Source organism: Microcaecilia unicolor, chromosome 5, assembly GCF_901765095.1.
Source record: "Microcaecilia unicolor chromosome 5, aMicUni1.1, whole genome shotgun sequence".
Taxonomy (NCBI): Eukaryota; Metazoa; Chordata; class Amphibia; order Gymnophiona; family Siphonopidae; genus Microcaecilia; species Microcaecilia unicolor.
In genome coordinates, this window is record NC_044035.1 from 4,099,396 (window position 1) to 4,120,925 (window position 21,530).

General features: G+C 43.1%; 1 protein-coding gene across 6 annotated transcripts in view; it reads left to right on the forward strand.

Annotated features, from left to right (window-relative positions):
- Positions 1-21,530, forward strand: part of FGFR2 (fibroblast growth factor receptor 2) — a 189,184-nt gene that overhangs the window by 64,800 nt on the left and 102,854 nt on the right. For 4 of the 6 annotated variants that reach the window (XM_030202600.1, XM_030202602.1, XM_030202601.1 and 1 more), the window contains exons 3-4: positions 9,621-9,887; positions 12,155-12,229. The exons of 1 other annotated variant lie outside the window; for it this stretch is intronic. In XM_030202600.1, coding sequence (XP_030058460.1) covers positions 9,621-9,887; positions 12,155-12,229 — 342 coding nt within the window. The remainder of the gene's footprint in view (positions 1-9,620; positions 9,888-12,154; positions 12,230-21,530) is intronic. One more of the 6 variants, XM_030202604.1, reaches the window with a different exon arrangement.

Consider the following 21,530-nt stretch of genomic DNA (forward strand, 5'->3'; position numbering starts at 1 on the left):
ATAACAAGTTGGAATCTTTTGAAAATTATAATAGGAGGTTAAATTTACGTTTTTTGAATTTTCTACGAACGTCTATATATACCCCCATGGAGATCTTTAAAAGATATTTAGTGGAAAACTTAAAATTTACCCCAGAAAGTATACCTCCTGTGAATAATATTTACTATCTGCCTACAAAGAAAGAAGTTCAAACTTTGACGATGCCGGATTTAAATGTATCGGAACTTTTGGAAACCTCTTTGTCTGATATCACTGATCGACAAACTTTATTAGTATCATTTATATTTCAGCAAGATCTGGAATCTGTTAGGAGGGTGGCTTTGAAGAACTTACAAATCCCATTTTATGGGGGAAAAATCTGGGTATTCCCAGACGTTACTAAACAAACTCAATTTAGGAGAAAGGACTTCTTAGCACTCCGTTCTGAAACTTTGTCTTTGGGAGCCTCATTTAATTTGAACTATTCGTGCAAATGCAGCGTTAAATATTTGGGGGTTAAATATGTTTTCTTTTTACCTGAACATTTAAAACAATTTATTTCTCAGAAGAAATTATAATAATCTTGTTGAATCTTAACTGAGCTGGGTCGCTTTAAGATTAAGATGTTGAGAATTGGAATAGGTTTTTTTTTTTTTTGGGGGGGGGGGGGGTTGATAATCTGCTAATGCTTTATTTCAATCTAGACTTTATGTTTTTGTAAATCTCTTTCTCCCGAGTTTATAACGGCTCTAAACCCCCTCAAGTTGGTGGTCTAATACAAGTTTAAAAAATGTTCTTGTATATTTTTGCTTAAGATATGTAATATTTCCTAACTGGTTTTCTTATCAAGTAGTAAATGCTTGTAAAATGTGAAAATGATAAATAAAGGCTAAAAAAAAAGTCCCACCATATTAATTTCCCATGGGGTTTCTTAGCTTTATAAGTAACCAAGTAGTTGAACTGAAATGTTTGAGAGAGGGAAATTAACGAAGACACACGAGGACCCATTATAGATAGGTATTAGAGTTTGGAATTTAATGTTCAATTTCCATTTCCACGTAGCCATCCCATTTTACAAACTGAGCCATATAACAATCAATTATTGGCCTTAATTTGGGATTTACGGTCACATTGTATTCTATAACGATCTGCATATAAATTTCTAGGGGACGTTGCTAGAGGCATTCCAGAACTTTACGTGCGTAAATACAGAATTCAGCCAAACTGGAGGAGATTCTATGTATAGCGCCTAAAAACACTGGCGCTGAAATCAGTGCCAGCTAAGCGTATTCTATAATCGGCGCAATATGCATAGTTGATATTTCAGCGCCTAAATCTACGCGCATCTATTTACACCAATTAAAACCTGGTATAAGTCCTGCTCATAGATTTACGCGTACTGGGCCATTTTCTATTACTAGGCACCTACGTTTTAGAATGCCTGTTTCCCCCACCATAACCACTCCCCTTTTTACCTCCACATGTTAGAAGTTTGGCGCACATCATTACAGAATACGCTCAGCGAGTTGTGGGCCTAAATTCTAATCAGTGCCAATTAGTGCTCATTATTGCTTGTTGAGTGCTGTTATCAGCAGTCGTTAGCCAATTAAGTTATGTGCGGTGTTATAGAATCCACGTCAATTTTGGCAGCAGCGTTCACAGCTGCTTTTAGCAGACATAACCTTTGGCGCAGTTTATGAACTAAACGCTGTTCTACAAAATTGCAGACCCTTTATAGAAGAGCGTTCACCACGTAAAATTTATGGCGCTGATTTTTAGGTGTCACTTCATGCGTGGGTGTGCTTTGCCGGTGTATTTTTACTAAGACGTGCTAATTGCAAAATTCGTGTGGTGTTCGTTAAGGCTTTTTCTTTTTAGTTTTTTTTTTCAGGTTTTTTTGCACTAGTAATGCCTGCAGGAACCTAATAAGAAAAACCCTTAAATACAAATGTTAGTTAGGCAATTAGTGTGTCTTAGAAAAGGAATTTGGTGTAGGTGTCTTATACCAGTTTGTTTACATAGAATGCAACATGGACACATTGCATGCACTCCCCTTCTTCCTCCTTTTTCTGTCTCTGTGGATGACCCTCTCATCCTTCTGGTTCATTCCACCATAACTTGCAGGATATCTTTGAGGTCTCTCCTTTTCTGCATTATTATTATTATTAGCATTTGTATAGCTATACCAGACGCACGCAGTGCTGAACACCTGATACAAAGAGACAGTCCCTGCTCAAAAGAGCTTACAATCTAAATAATACAGACAGACAAGACAATTACGGGTGAGGGAAGTAATGGGTGAGAAGGGAGGAAGGGACAAGGGGAGGGCAATTGTGGCTAGGAGCTAAAAGCAGCAGTGAAAAGGTGGGTTTTCAGCATAGATTGGAAAACAGGTAGAGATGGAGCTAGACGTATAGGTCCAGAAAGTCTATTCCAGGCATAAGGTGCTGCGAGAGAAAAGGAGCGAAGCCTGGAGTTAGCAGTGGAGGAGAAGGAGGACGACGACGAGAGAGTTCACAGGGAGGAATGTAGGGAGAGATGAGAGCGGAGAGGTAATAGGGGGCCGCAGAGTGGATGCATTTAAAGGTCAGTACGAGAAGTTTAAACTGAATGCGGAAGCGGACAAGGGCGCCAGTGAAGTGACTTGAGGAGCGGGCTAGTATGGGTATATATCTAAGATGTGTGGTTTCTTTCTTGTTAACATCGCTAATACCCATCCTTTTTCCTTTCTGAGCATGCTACCAAAATGCTCATCACCTCTTATTTAGACTACTGTAACCTGATCATTTTGGGTCTCCCACTAAGCCATCTTTCCCCCTACAGTGCAGAATTCCGCTGCAAGGCTTACCTACCTTAAAAGTCACTACCACCATAGCATCCCTCTCCTTGAGTTATTTGGTTGGCTCCCATCTTCTTCCACATTTTGCTTATAGGTCAAGCCTCTTACCTACAAGTGCATTCACTTTGTATCTTAGCATCGCTGTCTTCTCTCTCCCTATGTCCTTCCTTGTAAACTCTACTCATCAGGCTTCAGGCATTGGCTGTTCTCTGCTCTTTAGCCTCACTAAAACAGACTTCCGAGCTAGTGCATTCAGCTCCTTAGTTTCAACCATGGACTGACCCCGGCTTCTTGAACTCAACCCCCAGGTCAAATCATTGTCGACAACTTCTTCACAGACTAACCCGGGGTACCAGGTAATCTACTGAAGCACAGTACAGTCGCTTGTTTGTGTGCAGTAAACTGTGAAAACAAGAGCCCCATCTAATTTCTCTTGGCAATAAAAGTGCACTGCCTCTTTCTGTAACTTCTTTGAAGTTTCATCAACAACTTGACTGTTGAATACCTTCACAATTGCTGTGCAGTTTGCCAAGGTTTTCTTCATTGTATTCCCACTTAAAATGTGCTTTGCCAGAAGGGTTTAACCTATGAGTGACTGAATATTTGGCCTGCAGTTTTCATGTTACTCGCATTATCAATTACAAGAGGCTGTATCCTGGAGGGGACCCAATTTTCGCTGTCTTTGCTCGGTAATTTGACTGCCTATTCGTTGTATGAGGAGGAGACGGATTCAGGTGTTTCCTTTTTATACTGATTCATCTGTCTGATGACAAAGAGTCTGGGACTCTGCTTGGACAACCCATTGAACGGACATCCGTTCAAATGTGACTGCAAAATATCTGATGTGTGGATGAGTTTGGAAGGATGTTTCAGATATGGAAAGAGGTGAACCACTTGGAAGTGTCGCTTGAGCTAACATCTCATTGGCTTTTTCTTGTTCTCCTTTTTGACATTGTATCCACAAAGCTGAACATAAGAGTAGCCACACTGGGTCAGACCAAAGGTCCATCTAGCCCAGTATCCTGTTTCCAATAGTGGCCAATCCAGTTCACAAGTACCTGGCAGAAACCCAAATAGTGGCAACGTTCCATACTACCAATCCCAGGGCAAGCAGTGGCTTCCCCCATGTCCATCTCAATAACAGACTGTAGACTTTTCCTCCAGGAGCTGGTCTAAACTTTTTTTTATACCCTGATACACTAATTACTGTTACTTTTTTCCTCCAGCAAAGAGTTCCAGAGCTTAACTATTCGTTGATTGACAAAATATTTGCTCCTATTTATTTCCATTTAACTTTGAGTGTCCCCTAGTCTTTGTAGTTTTTGAAAAAAGTAGATTACCTTTACCCGTTCTACACCTCCTAGAATTTTGTAGACCTCAAAACATATCTCCTCTCAGCTGTCCCGTTCCCAAGCTGAAGAGCCCTAACCTCTTTAGCCTTTCCTCATACGAGAGGAGTTCCATCCCTTTTATCATTTTGGTTGCTCTTAATTCCGCTATGTATTTTTTGAGATACGGTGACCAGAACTGAATGCAATACCACAAAGATTAACAAATATGAACATATACAACTCCTCCACATATATTCAGAACTGTCTTAATATATCTGCTTCCTATATTACTATCACGTTTTTATTATAATGCTACCCAAGACCCTTCTGTACCATTAAATGTATATTTTCTAATTATATTTCCACCTATCATGATGCATTGTAAGCCACATTGAGACTGCAAGAGGTGGGAAAATGTGGGATACAAATGCAATAAATAAAATAAAAAATAAATACTCAATTTGAGGTCGCACCATGGAGCGATACAGAGGCATTATAATATTCTTGGTCTTATTTACCATCCCTTTCCTAATAATTCCTAGCATCCTGTTTGCATACTGGGTAGAAGATTTCAACGTATTGTCTACAATTACACCCAGATCTTTTTCTTGGGTGCTGACTCCCCAAGTTGGACCCTAGCATCAGATAATTACGATGTGGATTCTTCCCAGTCTGCATCACTGTCCATTTATCCACGGTGACACTCTTGAAATTGTAGATTGTGTTAACTGCTTTCTACAGATTTGGCAGTGCAACGTAATTTCATTTTCCATGTTTTGCAAATCAGCATTTCTGCTACGGCTACCAAGTTCCTGCCCAAAAAAGGAGGGGTGGGGGGATGGTGGCTTTTATGTTACGGTATCTTGTTTGTCTGGCTCTAACTGGAGGGAGCTTTGCCTCCTTATTCTGTGCTGCACAGTTACTCAGGGACTGCAGTGTCGAAGTTAGCAGGGTTGTGCGTTGCTGGGCTTGAAATAGTTAACTGTCTATTATATACTTAATTCCAAGCTGCTATAGGTGCTTAGCTCAAGTAGAAGAGCAGGTTACAAATGTTTTAAGTGCTTCTCCCACCTTAGCATTACTACGCAGCAGCTGTAAAGGTCTAAAATACAAGCTGATGCATGCCAATACCTTCTCTTATACGAGCACGCAGTTATGGAACGCACTACCTACAGACCTGAAAACAATCAACGAAATAAATATCTTTCGCAAATCTCTGAAGACAAAGCCTACAATGAGAACCGATAGCCTCACTAACCCACCTCACCAACCCACCCAGTTAGGAAAGCCTACTTTCTATAATTACCCTAATCACTCCCTTCCCTCTTCCCTACTTAATCTCTGCACAATACTAATTGTATCTGATATTTAGGAATGACAGTGTTAACAAAACTATGTAAGCCACATTGAGCCTGCAAATAGGTGGGAAAATGTGGGATACAAATGCAATAAATAAAAAATAAACTTTTAAAATTATACAGGTCAATATTCAGAATGAGTTGTTGGTCGCCAGGTGGCCAGTGCACAGCTTCCCTGTTTGAATATCTGTCAAAGTTATATGGATAGAGGCGTTGTGCTCGAAACCAGTGTTTCCCAAGTCCATTCCTGGAGTACCCCCTTGCCAGTCAGGTTTTCAGGATATCCACAATGAATATGCATGAAAGAGGTTTGCATATAATGGAGGCAGTGTATGCAAATCAAGTTCATGCACATTCATTGTGGATATCCTGAAAACCTGACTGGCAAGGGATATTCCAGGACTGGACTTGGGGCAACACTGCTCTAAACCAGGCTTGCTCAAGTTGAGTCCCTGAGAGCATCAGACAGGCCAAGTTTTCGGGTTTTCCCCTAACAAATACCAAATACTATCCTCAAATCATATAAATAGCTCACTTGAAATCACAACAGGAGGAGGAAAAGCCTTAAAGAGCTCCAGGCGTAAACACCCTCGAGCAGAGAAACTCTTCATCATCGGCATAAAAACCTCCATCCCAACGTTATCAATTTTTCACAATTTTTATCACACTAATAAACTTACTAAAATTAAGATATTGCAGTACTGCAGTTACTTAATCCTCTCTTGCCACCATAATAACCCCAGACTGACATTGGCCCAGTGTTTTGTTCTCGCTGTTTCAAGGTCGGGGCATTTTATGCTAACACTGTCTGTCTGGGGATATTTTGCTGGCAAGAGAGGATTAGGTAAGTGCAGTATTGCAATATTTTAATGAGTTTAATAGTGTGATAAAAGTTGTGAAAAATTGATAAGGTTGGGATGGAGGTTTTTATGCCGATGATGAAGAGTTTCTCAGCTCCGAGGAGCTCTTTGAGGCTTTTCCTCCTAATATCGTGATTTCAATGAGCTATTTATATGATTTGAGGATAGTATTTGGTTAGTTTGTCGATTTATTTTCTTCCTCAGCCCATTTATTTTGTATGGAGTGGAGGAGTGGCCTAGTGGTTAGGTAGGAGTGGTTAGTGGAGGAGTGGCCTAGTGGTTAGGGTGGTGGACTTTGGTCCTGGGGAACTGAGGAACTGAGTTCAATTCCCACTTCAGGCACAGGCAGCTCCTTGTGACTCTGGGCAAGTCACTTAACCCTCCATTGCCCCATGTAAGCCGCATTGAGCCTGCCATGAGTGGGAAAGCGCAGGGTACAAATGTAACAAAACTAAAATAGATACTATTGGAGATTCTACATGGAATGTTGCTATTTCACTAGCAACATTCCATGTAGAAGGCTGCGCAGGCTTCTGTTTCTGTGAGTCTGACGTCCTGCACGTACGTGCAGGACGTCAGACTCACAGAAGCAGAAGCCTGCGCGGCCACATTGGTGATCTGCAAGGGCCAACTTCTACATGGAATGTTGCTAGTGGAATAGCAACATTCCATGTAGAATCTCAGTAGCAACAGTGGAGGAGTGGACTAGTGGTTAGGGTGGTGGACTTTGGTCCTGGGGAACTGAGGAACTGAGTTCAATTCCCACTTCAGGCACAGGCAGCTCCTTGTGATTCTGGGCAAGTCACTTAACCCTCCATTGCCCCATGTAAGCTGCATTGAGTCTGCCATAAGTGGGAAAGCGCAGGGTACAAATGTAACAAAAATAAAATAGATACTATTTGAGATTCTACATGGAATGTTGCTACTGTTGGAGATTTTACATGGAATGTTGCTACTGTTGGAGATTCTACATGGAATGTTCATATTCCACTAGCAACATTCCATGTAGAAGGCTGCGCAGGCTTCTGTTTCTGTGAGTCTGACGTCCTGCACGTACGTGCAGGACGTCAGACTCACAGAAGCAGAAGCCTGCGCGGCCACACTGGTGATCTGCAAGGGCCGACTTCTAGTGGAATAGCAACATTCCATGTAGAATCTCAAATAGTAGCAACAGTGGAGGAGTGGCCTAGTGGTTAGGGTGGTGGACTTTGGTCCTGGGGAACTGAGGGACTGAGTTGGATTCCCACTTCAGGCACAGGCAGCTCCTTGTGACTCTGGGCAAGTCACTTAACCCTCCATTGCCCCATGTAAGCCGCATTGAGCCTGCCATGTGTGGGAAAGCGCGGGGTACAAATGTAAAAAAAAAAAATATATATATATACTGTATCCCTAATAAATATGCATGAGAGAGATCTGTATACAATGAGCAGTCGCCCTGAAAACCTGGCCCATTTATGGCCCTCAAGGAATGAACTTTGACAATCTGTGCTGAACGGTCAGATATTATCTGAATAAAAAGGGAAATGGGCCTTCAAGACTGAGATTACTACTACTACTTAACATTTCTAGAGCGCTACTAGGGTTACACAGCACTGTACAATTTAACAAAAAAGGACAGTCCCTGCTCAAAGGAGCTTACAATCTAAAGGTCGAAATGTCAAGTTGGGGCAGTCTAAGTTTCCTGAATAGAGGTGTAGTGGTTAGGTGCCAAAGGCGACATTGAAGAGGTGGGCTTTGAGCAAGGATTTGAAGATGAGCAGGGAGGGGGCCTGGCATTTGGGCTCATAGAGTTTATTCCAAGCATGGGGTGAGGCAAGATAGAAAGGGCGGAGCCTGGAGTTGGCGGTGGTGGAGAAGGGTACTGAAAGGAGTGATTTGTCTTGAGAGCAGAGGTTACGGGTAGGAACGTAAATGAACGATAAATGAAGTCCTTTAATTATGAGCAAGACTGACTGCGGCTTTCTCCACAAGGGTGGACTTTCAAATGGACTTTTCTTCAGAAGTTATACTACGTGCTGTGACCCCTGAGGCAGGTGCTGGTGCACCGAAACACAGCCCGTGTGGGGTCTTGCTCATAATTAAAGGACTTCATTTATCTCAGTCCTGAAGGCCCAGCTGTGCCTTTTTTCTCTTTGGAGGAGTGGGGGCAGCGCTGGGATTTCAGGCCAGACGGTGTATGATGTAGAGCTAATCTATTGATGGACGTTTTCAGGCTACACACTTTTAAAACGCTTGCATAAGGCTCTTGGAGTCGGGTGTTCTCAGATAGTTTCCTGGTTCTGGGCTCGCTGTTCTTTCAGCCCTACTTCCTCGTTCCTCTGTATAGCCAGTTAGGTGAATTTTGAACCTCATTAGTGATGTGGCTTCTCATGCAAATGTATTTACTTTTCCTGTTTACACATCAGTAAAGACCTGGGGATAATTTAGGGATGGGCTGCCATTGCCAGGACATGGGGAAATGTGACCAGCATATCTCATGTCGTTAAAACCCCAAAATGAGCAGAACAAAACATGAAACTTTGTGTTTTTCGTTTGCTCTCTTCCCAGCACTGCGTGTGCACATTCTGTCAGGAAAGATTGAACACTCAGCGTCTTTTCTGCTGAGACAAACAAAAATGGCCACAGAAAATGATTGAAATTAACATTCCCAGAAATGATGTGAAAAAGATGAAATAAATTTTCTGGCTGCCCATCCCTAGGGATAATCAGCTGACATGTCAAGCTTGCTTACCATTGTATTGGTATTTCCAGCGATGCCAAGTTACCAGTTCCAGGCTGGAGATATTGGGCCAGTCCTGGATTTCTAACCACCCCATCCTGGTGCATTATGGAACTTCCAGTACTGATTTCAATGGGCACCACAAATCCCACACTGATTTGGAATGGAAGTTAAAAATAAAAAAAACAGAATTGACCCAAAATCTCCAGCCTGGAACTGGTTAACTTGGCATCTCTGTATTTATTAATTTTTCAAAATGGAGTATTTTCTACCTTTCTCTTCCTGGGCTGCTGTTCTCTGAGCTTTTCTGCCACACTGACTGGTTTCTATGCCCTGGATCTGGTTGCTTTCAGTGCCCTGTAATCTTTAAGAGGCGATGCCTGGATAGAGGAAGGAGGTCTTAACTGCTGGGGTGATAAACTCTGGGAGATTTGCAGACTTGATGTTGTGAAGGGGACACTGGAACTGACCTCTGCTCTCTCTCTCTCTCTCTCGTTCTATCTCTCTGTGTGTCTCTCTCTTGAACTTTCACAGAACCTTCAACTAAATACCAAATCTCACAGCCAACCGTGTACCCGCTGGTCCCCGGAGATATGCTGGAACTGCCGTGTCATGGCGGTGATACCTTACAGGTTACGTGGACCAAGGATGGGGTCTTATTGGTTCCCAACAATAGGACCACATTTATCGGGGAATGCTTGCAGATTACAGGTGTGACCCCACGGGATTCGGGGCTCTATGCCTGCACAGTGGCTAGGAGCTTAGGCGCAGACACCCGCTACTTCAATGTGAACGTTAGAGGTGAGTGTGACGTACACTTCCTGAGCCATCTACAGAGCAGGAACCAAGAGCACTGTAGACTTGGAAGGCAATTGGAGTCCTGTGGTTGGGGAGGGCAGGAGCTGCATCCATACAGTATAACATGTTGTCCCTGAGTGATGACATCACAGCTGGTCTGCAGTGATGTCATCACCATTGGACTCGGGGGGGGGGGGGGCTGCTGTTTTCAGAAATCTAATATTTTAACCTGTCAGAGGAGTTAATGTTGGTGCTGATACATGTGATCATAGCAGCTTGTGAGTCCTTTATTGTAAGCACATTACCCCTCAGTGTCTCTTAAGGAAGACGTTGGCCAAAACACCTTGTTTATAACAGGAGAACATCCCGTGTACCATACTGTGTCTGAGCCCAACCTTCTGTCTCCCTCTGTGGCCACTCCAGGTCACGGTCCTTGTCTTGTTGGCCGCTCCTGAGGAGAGGTTAATGTGCTATTTATTAGCTTCATGGGGTGTGCTCTAGTCTTACTGTGCAACTGAAAGGTAAATAACTGTCCCCCCATTGCACTGCACTCAGGATCTAGGGCTGTCTGTCATATCCCACTCTCAAAGGAGGTGATCGATCCCCTTTGCCATTCTGGTTGCTCTTCTCCGAGCCCTTTCTAATTGTATTGTGTTTGAGCTGGGTCCCAGTACTCGAGGTGTGATCGCTCCATGGATTGATTACAGACACAGTGATATTCCCCCTTTTCATATAATTCCTGACCTTCTATTTGCTTTTTGACTGCCATCGTACACACAACTGTAGATGTCAACATATTGTCCTTGGGGTCTTCAAGGTCCCTTTCCTGGGTGGTGGCAAATGGCAATCTGGAACCCAGCGTGTTGTACCTATGCCTGGGATGATTTTTTTTCCCTATCTGCATCCTTAGCACGTGTCCACATTACATTTCTGCTATTTGGATGCCCAGCCCTCCTCCCCTTGTTTTGCGCTGTCGGAGCTGAGGGCGAACAGTGGGCTGAGCCCTGTCACTGCTGCTGCTTCCATTGGTAGAACTGGGGCAGGATATGGGTTCCGATAGGGACTCTCCACCTCTGAAGGGTTAATTTTTTTTAAACGGGGTCCTAGTTTTTTACCCATGCCAGTGCAAAGGAGAACAGCGGAGCAGGGACACTTGTTTAAAGCAGCTTATCTTCATCCTCATTACCCGGGCCACTGCTCTTGTGTTCAGCTTTTTCTCATTGTGACATTGTGAAATGAGATTTGTACTTCAGGGCCTGATATTTATTTATTTATTTATTTATTACATTTGTATCCCACATTTTCCCCCATAGCAGTAGGCTCAATGTGGCTTACAGGTTCCGGAGAGGAGAGTACCAACTCCGGGAATATATACAGAGTGGAAAATAGAGTAACAGTAGGTTTAAAGAAAGTTATGTAGCTTATACCGATGCTGACCGCATGTCTGCCTTTATTAAAAGAAAAAATCTTGTGTAGTCCCGGGGTGGTGGTGGGATCACAAATGTTATACACAGAGCAGCAGAATGTAGTTGTTCTACTGTGTCCTGACATGACTGAATAACTTATATAATATTTAAACGGCTTGTATCACTCAATATACAGATAAAGCAAAGTACCAGTCGCTGAAAATCAGGCTACAAGGCCTTTCTTTAAAAAAAAAAAAAAAAGCCCCAAAACACTTGTTCTGACTCTTAAATTGTCCATCCTATATCTGTGCATCTATCTGTCTGCATGGGATTTACTCTTCAGCTGTCTGTGCTGTGCTAATCCTTAACCTATATCACTGTGTGATGCCTGCTTGAGATTCTGAAGAAGGTCCGCTTTTCAGCTGTCTGTGCTGTGTTCATCCTTAACCTATACCACTGCATGATGCCTGCTTGAAATTCTGATGAAGGGTCCACTCTTCAACTGTCTGTGCTGTGTTCATCCTTAACCTATATCACTGTGTGATGCCTGCTTGAGATTCTGAAGAAGGTCCGCTTTTCAGCTGTCTGTGCTGTGTTCATCCTTAACCTATATCGCTGTGTGATGCCTGCTTGAGGTTCTGATGAAGGTAGGGATGGGGGGGAGATGAGATCTCGTAAGCCAGAGTCTTACAGTGCATAGGAGAGCTTTTGAGAAACTGTTAATCGTTTCACAGGATCACTGCTTGGTGAGTCCTGTTTAATCTACTATAGTTAACCGTCTGGTCCAGTAGGTTTGCATTTGCTCAATGTTTGAGTTTTTTTCTTGCATCACTCTGAAGTAACGCCACACTTTGGATTGCACAGATGCGCTGTCCTCTGGTGATGATGAAGACGATACCGAAGCCTCTGAGGATCTCGCTCCTGACAATAATCACATAAGTAAGTAAGAGCCGATGCCTGAGGTTACGCTGTAGGACTGATGGTGATGGGGCAGTGCTGTATATAGAACTCAGGAGCATAAAGCCAACAAGAGGCACCTGGCTCTCTCTTACCAGCGTCCTGTCTCCTGACATTGACAAGCAGCAGAGTTACCAGTCCTGGTTTAGAGTGACATGAGGAGGTTAATTTTTCAAAACCAGGGAAATGCTTTTGTTTGAAACTTGCCTTCCTGCATGTGAGTGAAATTGTGCATTTTCCACTCTGCTTGTACTTCCGTTTTGCAGGGGTTTTTCCCAGGGTAGGAATTATTGTTTTGGTCACAAAAACTACCTGCAGGAAAGGGAGATGCAAACTTCACTGGCTTATAAGTTCACGCATGACTTTCAAATGATGTGCATTCAGCCACCAAATAATTTATGCTTCACCCCCATCTTACAATGCAGAATCTTAGTCAGCCAGAGACTTTCTTGTATTACACTTCCCTCAATAAGTAGCAAAATCAAATATAAAGCTATCCACAATGCTGGATTTTCATACCAAAGTACAACCAGATGGAACTCTCCACCCAAAAAAACTCCACCAAACTGAAAACTATCTCTTATTTCGTAAACTATTGAAAACTCACTTGATAAGATCGACCTCTAACAATAGAAATAACTAACCCTCTAACTAAACTTGCAGTAAGAACAACTCTGCCCATATTCACATTCTATCCTATGTATTACAAACATGTTATGATCAGGATTTCATGTTATGCTGTTATGGGTAATTTTGTGTGTGTGTGTTTATTTATATATATATATTTTTTGTTTTTGCATATTTTGTTGTGTGTAATCAGAACACCTTGTCGGTTTTACTTTTGTTATATTTATTGAACTTAAATCCTATTTGAGATAATATGGGATGTAAATGTCATAAATAAATAAATAAAATCTACTACTACTACTTATCACTTCTATAGTGCTACAAGGCATACGCAGCGCTGTACACCATACACGAAAATGACAGTCCCTGCTCAAAGAGCTCACAATCTAAATAGGACAGGCACAACAATTAAGAGGTAAGGGAATTAAAGAGGAGGGGATAAAAGGTTACAGGGCAAGTGAGTAGTGGTTAGGAATCAAAAGCAGTGTTAAAGAGGTGGGCTTTTAGTCTGAATTTGAAAACGGCCAAAGACGGGGCTACATGTACAGGCTCGGGAAGTCTATTCCAGGCGTGAGGTGCAGCGAGATAAAAGGAACGGAGTCTTGAATCAGCAGTAGAGGAGAAAGGGACAGATAAGAGAGATTTATCTACAGAACTGAGTACTCGAGGGGGGACGTAGGGGGAGACAAGAGTGGAGAGGTACTGGGGAGCAGCAGAGTGAATGCACTTATAGGTCAATAGGAGAAGTTTGAATTGAATGCGGAAACGGATAGGGAGCCAGTGAAGTGACTTGAGGAGAGGGCCGATGTGAGCATAGCGACTCTGGCGGAAAATGAGTCGCGCAGCAGAGTTTTGGACTGATTGAAGAGGAGAGAGATGGCTAAGTGGGAGGCCGGTGAGAAGCAGGTTGCAATAATCAAGACGAGAGGTGATAAGAGTGTGGATAAGGGTTCTGGTAGACTGCAGGTTACCATGTGGCTCCAGAAAAAGGAAGACGGATTGAGCCAGCCGGGTTTTACTTCCATTGCTTTCCAAGCAATGGAAGTAAAACCCGGCTGGCTCAATTACTTCCATTGAAAGCAATGGAAGTAAAACCCAGCTGGTTCAATCCATCCTCCTTTTTCTGGAGCCATATGGTAACCCTACTCAGAGATGAAGGGACGGATTTTGCTGATGTTATAGAGAAAGAAACGACAGGTTTTGGCAATCTGCTGAATGTGAGCCGAGAAGGAGAGAGAGGAGTCAAAGATAGGTAACTCTTCCTTAGACCATACTTAAAGTAACTGTCTCACTTTCAAAACAAGTGCAAAGTCTGTGGGTCAGATGTACATGTGGACTTTACAGCTTGCTAAAATCATGTGCGATGTGCAATTATATTAATAGAAAAGTGTTATTTATCTTTCAAATACTACTTGGACTATTCCTTATTTCCATTTGCGATGCCGCTTTAACTAAAACAGAGAACCAAGCGGTTTACGAAAATAGCTAAAACCAGAGAAGAAACAGAAACAAACTACAATGTAAGGGGCCCTTTTGCTAAGGCGTGCTGAAAAATGTCCCGCGGTAGTGTAGACGCGTCATTTGGGCGCGCGGGGAATCATTTTTCAGTGCACCTGTAAAAAAAAAAATGCCTTTTTGAAATTTTTGCTGAAAATGGATGTGGGGCAAAGTGAAAATTGCCGTGCATCCATTTTGGGTCTGAGACCTTACCGCCAGCCATGGACCTAGCGGTAACGTCTCATTCGGTCTACGCGTGTAAAATGCCAATTACCGCCCGCATGCCAGAAAATAAAAATATTTTACAGCGCACATAAAAAAATGAAATTACCGCACGGGCCACATAGTAGCGGAGCGGTAACTCGGAATTGGCTCGCACTGAGTGCGTGAAGGCACGCGGGTTAGTAAAAGGGCCCCTTAGGAAAGCAGGGAAGTAGATAAAATAAGCAAACACGAACCATTAAAAGGAGGAGGGGGGGTCACAAGAAGAAGGGGAGGGGGAGAAAGGGAAAGGAGGAAAACACCACTGGGAAACAGGATGGACCCCAATCGCTAGGCACCAAAAGCCTGCTCGAAAAGCCAAGGTTTTTTTTTGGCAGTTTTGACTTTGAGAAGGGACAATTCAGAGCAAATGGCCAGGGGAAGAGAGTTCCAAGTAGCAGGTGCCAAAAACTAAAATACACTCTGTCTTGTACGTTCATGCCTCACCAGCCTGGGACCAGGAAGCACATGCGTTGATCATTAATGGAGCGAAGCAGCTGTGAAGAATAGGGTAGGGTAAGGGAACCCACGTAAGATGACTGACCAAACATGAAAAGCCTTGAAAGACAGAAGAAGAATTTTATATTGAATACAGGTTATGAATAGAAATCAAACAAAATAAAACAAGTATTGGACATAACTTAATACATTACTTGATTACTACTACAACCTTCGAAAGCTAATCAAGAAATGTATTATGTCCAATAAAAAAGGTATCATCTTATTTTCTTTTCCATGTTTTATTTTGTTTGATTTCTATTGATAACCTTTAAGAATGGACTAACACGGCTACCACACCTCTCCACATATTGAATACAGAAATGGACAGGCAGCCAATGATGATTTCTAAGAAGAGGGGTGACTGAATCACACTTCCTGGCATGACAGACAAATTGGATAGCTATGTTCTGAAGTGTTTGCAGCTTTTTCAAAGCGATGTGTCTTCCCACCCAAACCCTCCTCTCCTCTTCCCCCACTCTCTGTCTCTGTTGACAACGCCCTCATCCTCCCCGTCTCGTCAGCCCGCAATCTCGGAGTCATTTTCGACTCCTCCCTCTCCTTCTCTGCCCATATCCAGCAGACAGCTAAGACCTGTCGCTTCTTCCTCTATAATATTAGCAAAATCCGCCCATTCCTCTCTGAACAGACCACCCGAACCCTCGTCCACTCACTCGTTACCTCTCGTCTTGACTATTGCAACCTTCTCCTTGCTGGTCTCCCACTTAGCCACCTATTCCCCCTTCAATCTGTCCAAAATTCCGCTGCACGTCTTATCTACCGCGTGAACCGATACTCTCATATCACCCCTCTCCTCAAGTCGCTTCACTGGCTCCCGATTCACTACCGTATTCAGTTCAAGCTTCTCCTAATGACCTTCAAATTCACTCAATCTGCAGCCCCCCATTACCTCTCTACCCTCCTCTCCCCCTATGTCCCCACCCGTAACCTCCGCTCTCAGGACAAATCACTCCTATCTGTACCCATCTCCACCACCGCTAACTCCAGACTCCGTCCCTTCTGCCTCGCATCACCTTATGCCTGGAACAGACTCCCCGAGCCCATATGCCATGCGCCCTCCCTGCCCATCTTTAAGTCCTTACTCAAAACCCATCTCTTCTCCCTTGCTTTTGGCGCCTAACCACCTTCCCCATTCATGATACACTGACTACACTGACTACATAGTTTGTTACCTTTAGATTGTAAGCTCTCTTGAGCAGGGACTGTCCTTCCCCATGTTTTAACTTGTACAGCGCTGCGTAACCCTAGTAGCGCTATAGAAATGCTAAGTAGTAGTAGTAGTAGTAAACCTGCAAAATGGTGTTACAATAGTCCAATTTTTGAAAGAAGCAGCGATGGCCAGAACGTGGAAGGAGTCACAGTTGAAAACTTTACGTACAGAACAGGGACGCTTCAGATTGGTGGTATGAGATACCTTCAAGAGGTGCTGGCAAAACAGGGAGATCAGATGTCTCGATCGAGAGGTTGTCGTAAAGGCTGAAGTAGCCAAGGTTCGTGTAAATGAAGAGCAGATTGATATAAATGATTCCATATTATCTCTTTTAACTTCTAGGCAGGTTGTAAATACAGATAACTCAAAGTATGTTTGTATGTGACTGCCAGAAATGTAACAAAAAAACAACCTGGTGGAAGGAGGATAACCAATGGGACACTAAAACCAGGATGCAAATTATCAGAATCATAGAGCGGATGACACTGTATATAAAGGATGACGTAGAGTTAAGCATGTTAAAGGTCTTGTGAGAAATTGATGCATGCGGGAGAGCATAGTGGGGTGCACTACAGTCTGCTTGAAATCATAACCTATACAATCGGCAACAGATTTCAATTACCCTAATATTGATCAGGTCAAAGTCTAATTGAGGCATTTGGAGGGAGGTAAATTTTCGAAATACTGTGAATGACTCTTTTGTACAGGAGCTGGTCCTGGAACCAAAAAGAGGGAGACTCTCTAGAACAGGGGTTCTCAACCCAGTCCTCAGGACACACCTAGCCAATCAGGTGTTCAGGATATCCACAATGAATATGAATGAGATACATTTACATGCAGTACATCCATTATATGCAAATGTATGTCGTGCATTTTCATTGTGGATATCCTGAAAACCTGATTGGCTAGGTGTGTCCTGAGGACTGGGTTGAGAAGCTCCGCTTTAGATCTAGTCCTCACTGCAGTACAGTGTGTTACGAGGGGGACAGTGGTGGGGCCACTTGGCAATTCTGAATCACTGGAGACTATGTTAAAATGAGGAAGTTAATTAGAAAGAAACTTAAAGGAAGGGGCTGCAGAGGTTAAAAGTTCATAAACACCGTGGATACTGTTGAAAAATACCATCTTTGAGACCCAGACTAAATGTGTTCCACGTATTGAGAAAAGTCAAAGAAAGATCAAATAACGGCTGCATGGTTAAATGGGGGTGGGTAGGGGGGGCAGGGGGAGGAGGTGTGAAAGAGGCTGATAAAACCATAAAATGAAATCGGATCCAAATGAAAAGGAGAAAATACCTTTGTCATCTTCCGTGTACACAAGTGTCTACAGATACAAAACCAAAATGAGACAACCAGAATAAGCATTAGCAAATGACAATGGACTCTTTTAGATATAAACCCTCCCCTCCCACCCACTTCCAGCCTCCAAACACCCAATCCGCCTCCCCCCCACCCCGCAACTACTGTCTACAAATTGGAACAAACTTATATGGCACATTCCTGGGATCTTGGAAACAATCAAAGTTGTAACGTGTTCGTGTACCTCAAGTATTCAGATATGGGATTCACAGTCCGAGAAGACCTTTCTTAGCTTTTCTGCCAGGGAAGTGTCCAGGGAAAGATGCTCCGTCCTCAAAGTATACATCTGATTTTTCCAAAGCATAAGAGATGGACCTCCATCTTTAATCTAATGCAATGAAATACATTGCTTAGCTGTTAAAGAGGCTTTTCTAAGAAATATACTGGATAGCCTGGTACCTTCGGCAATTTCTTGCATATTGTCATAAGTACATAAGTATTGCCATACTGGGACAGACCAAAGGTCAATCAAGACCAGCATCCTGTTTCCAACAGTGGCCAATCCAGATCACAAGTACATGGCAAGATCCCCAAAAAGTACAAAACATTTTATATTGCTTATCCCAGAAATAGTGGATTTTCCCTAAGTCCAATTTAATAATAGTCTATGGACTTTTCCTTTAGGAAGCCATCCAAACCTTTTTTAAAACCTGCTAAGCTAACTGCTTTTACTACATTCTCTGGCAATGAATTCCAGAACTTAATTACACGTTGAGTGAAGAAATATTTTCTCCAATTTGTTTTAAATGTACTATTTTTAGCTTCATTGAGTTCCCCCTAGTCCTACTATTTTGGAACGAGTAAACAAGCGATTCACATCTACCCATTCCACTCCACTCAGTATTTTATAGATCTCTATCATATCTCCCCTCAGCCATCTTTTCTCCAAGCTGAAGAGCCCTAGCCACTTTAGCCTTTCCTTTTAGGGAAGTTGTCCCATAACCTTTATCATTTTTGTCGCCCTTCTCTGTACCTTTTCTAATTCCACTATATCTTTTTTGAGATGCGGTGACCAGAATTGCCCTTGTCCAGAATACAAGTCTGTGGAGTCAGTCCAGTTCTCTCTATAGTTATGACCCAAATGAGCCCAAATCTCCTCCCAAAATTTAGAAATAGTTGCTCATTCCCAGACACAATATTTACAAGAGGAGTTTAAGACAGGCCCCATCTGTAGGAAGGCCCATCTTTTTGCTTGAGAAGGATGAATATAAAGACGCATCAAAAATTTATAATGTAGGTCAAGTCGAAACCCCTCAACATAAGCATTTTTGTAAACTTTCCACAGAGTAGGCACCAAAGTCTTGAGTCCACAATAGTTTGTAAAGGAGAATATCCCCGGGACTGCTTCAGTGTATCGTAACAACAGCCCAATAATCCTTTATGGCCATTTTTCATCAAAATCTGATTCCTGAAATTCTACAGGAAAGGAACCCAACAAAGAGTGGATACAATGATGAAGTTGACGATAGGAATACCAATCCTGAGGCGTCATCATACCCTCTGTTTGAGAGTGTCATATGGCAATGTTTAGCCTCATTATCCTCCACCATAACCCTAACCAATACCAACCCCTTCTCTGCCCAGCTGTGATAAGTACATGACCATAACCCTGGAAGAAGCTCTTCATTGCCCAGCAGGGGCAAGTATCGGGAACACTGTGTGTGGAGTCCAGATCTCTTCCGAAATAGACCCCAAGGCCGGTTGACTGGGCGAATTAATAGATGGTTTTCATATGTAAAATATATACCAAATGAAGACACAGAGAGCATTTTTAAAACAAATCATAGGCCGCATTTTTTTTCACTTAGTGTACAGTTAAGATGTGGAATATGTGATTAAGGCACTTACTAGAGTCGGGCTTTAAAAGGGTTTAGAGATGTTTCTGGAGGGAAAAATCCATATTTAACCTTGTAGACTTGGAAAGGTCACAACTTATCTCTGGGTGAGAAGAAAAGGGAGTGAATCTGTTTGGGATCCCGCCAAGTACTTGTGACATAGACTGATGACTGTGTGGAACAGGATTCTGGGCTTGACGGACCTTCAGGCTGACCCAGTATGGCTGTAGTTACGTTTTTATAACAATTGCCTCTAAACAAGCGGACTGACTTTCTCTTCCAGAATTCTCTCTTTCTCAATCTGGCTGTACAATTTCTGCCAACGATATCTTGTGACGTGGTAGGAGCAAGGGCTGCCTTTTGTTTGGCAGTGGTTTTGATGGTTTACGAGTTCCTCATTCTTCGTTCTCTGTCTACTCTTTCCACACCTGCGACACGTCACCCCTCAGGCATTTTTCCCAAGCCGGGTGGTGCTCGTTTTTCACTCTCTCTCTTTGAAAAGAAGTTATTCCTTCTCTTGGTCATCGTTGCTGCCCTTCTCTTGTTAGGATACAAGGAGAGCAGTCTTCGGGATGTGGGTATTTCAGGGCATTTGATTAACATTTAGTACATTTTCTCTTTTCATTCCTAAAATTGTTTTCCTTGTTTGCTACTGTTCAGTTACCGCCATGATTCCAAGGTTTTACATAAATGGTAAGGCTGCACTAGACTTTTTCTGTGTGAGAAGGTTGAATCCTTTTCCTCTCGTGTTACTTTGCACTTGATCTATGCCGAAAACTCATTTATTGAATTTCACCCATTTTCCCCGCGGTCTGTTTGTAGCTTTTCACAATCATCTTTGTTTTTGATTTGTTTGTATTGCCTGCAGACTAGGCCTTCTTGCCCTTGACTCCTGCTGCCAAGACCTTGGTCGGACACGGGCCACACAGAGGTGGAAGGGTTGCATTGAAACTGAGAGAAAAAGCAAACATTTAAAAGAAAAATCAAGAAGGGTGACAAAATTACCCTTTTTAAATCATCTTAAAAACAGTAGTTAGAAAGAAAAAAAACCATGAGGCCCATTAGCCAGTGTTAGGCCTTCACTGGTTACCTAAAGTGATTTAAGGAAGATTACAGTAATATATGATGAATAAAAGGAATGGACTGACCATATGGGCCCATATTGTCTGGGGGATCCGATGCCTCCCCCCCCCCCCCCCCCCCCCCCCGCGCACACTTCAGCCCTCCATGTCTCAGTGGGCCCTCTCTGGGCCTACCTTGAAGATTCCTGGTGGTCTAGTGGCCTTTTCAGGAGGGGAGGGCCAGGAAATAACCCCATTCTTTCCTTTCCGCTGTGCTGCTCTGTCTGGCACCGCGGCTGCATCTTCAAAATGGCTGCTGAGACTTCCTGTGACAGTCTCGTGAGACTGCCGTGACCCGCATGACTGTCACAGGAAGTCTTGGCAGTCATTGAGTAGAAGCGGCAGGTAGAACAGAGGCAGCGGGCAGGAAAGAGTGGGCTTATTTCCTGCCCCCTCAAAGAAGCCACTAGACCACCAGGACTCTTCAAGGTAGGCTTGGGGGGCTGTAGTATGGAGGGAGGTGCTGGAAACAAAGGTGGGGGTGGTGGCAGGGGCCCAGTGGTCCCCAATGACCTCTTCTGTCCGGGTGCCTAAATCACTGTCAGTCCACCCCTGATGAATAACAAACCAATTAATATTCATCTGAAAACAATGTATGCAAAGCTACAAGTTTCATCCTGTCTAAAACCCAATGAAAACACAGACCTTATATGTCATGTAAGTCGCTAAACCCTCAGTTTAGGCCCATATTCTTCCAAAATGTCTTCAGTGTTGCACTACGATCTGGCTTCTTGGGGTTTTCAGTCCAGTTTTTTCTGTTTCTAATTTGTGGTGGCTTCTTTTGCATTTGGTGATGATGCTGTATCCATGTTTTGTGTATATAGGCCGAGGTGAGAGATTCCGCTGACATCTTTC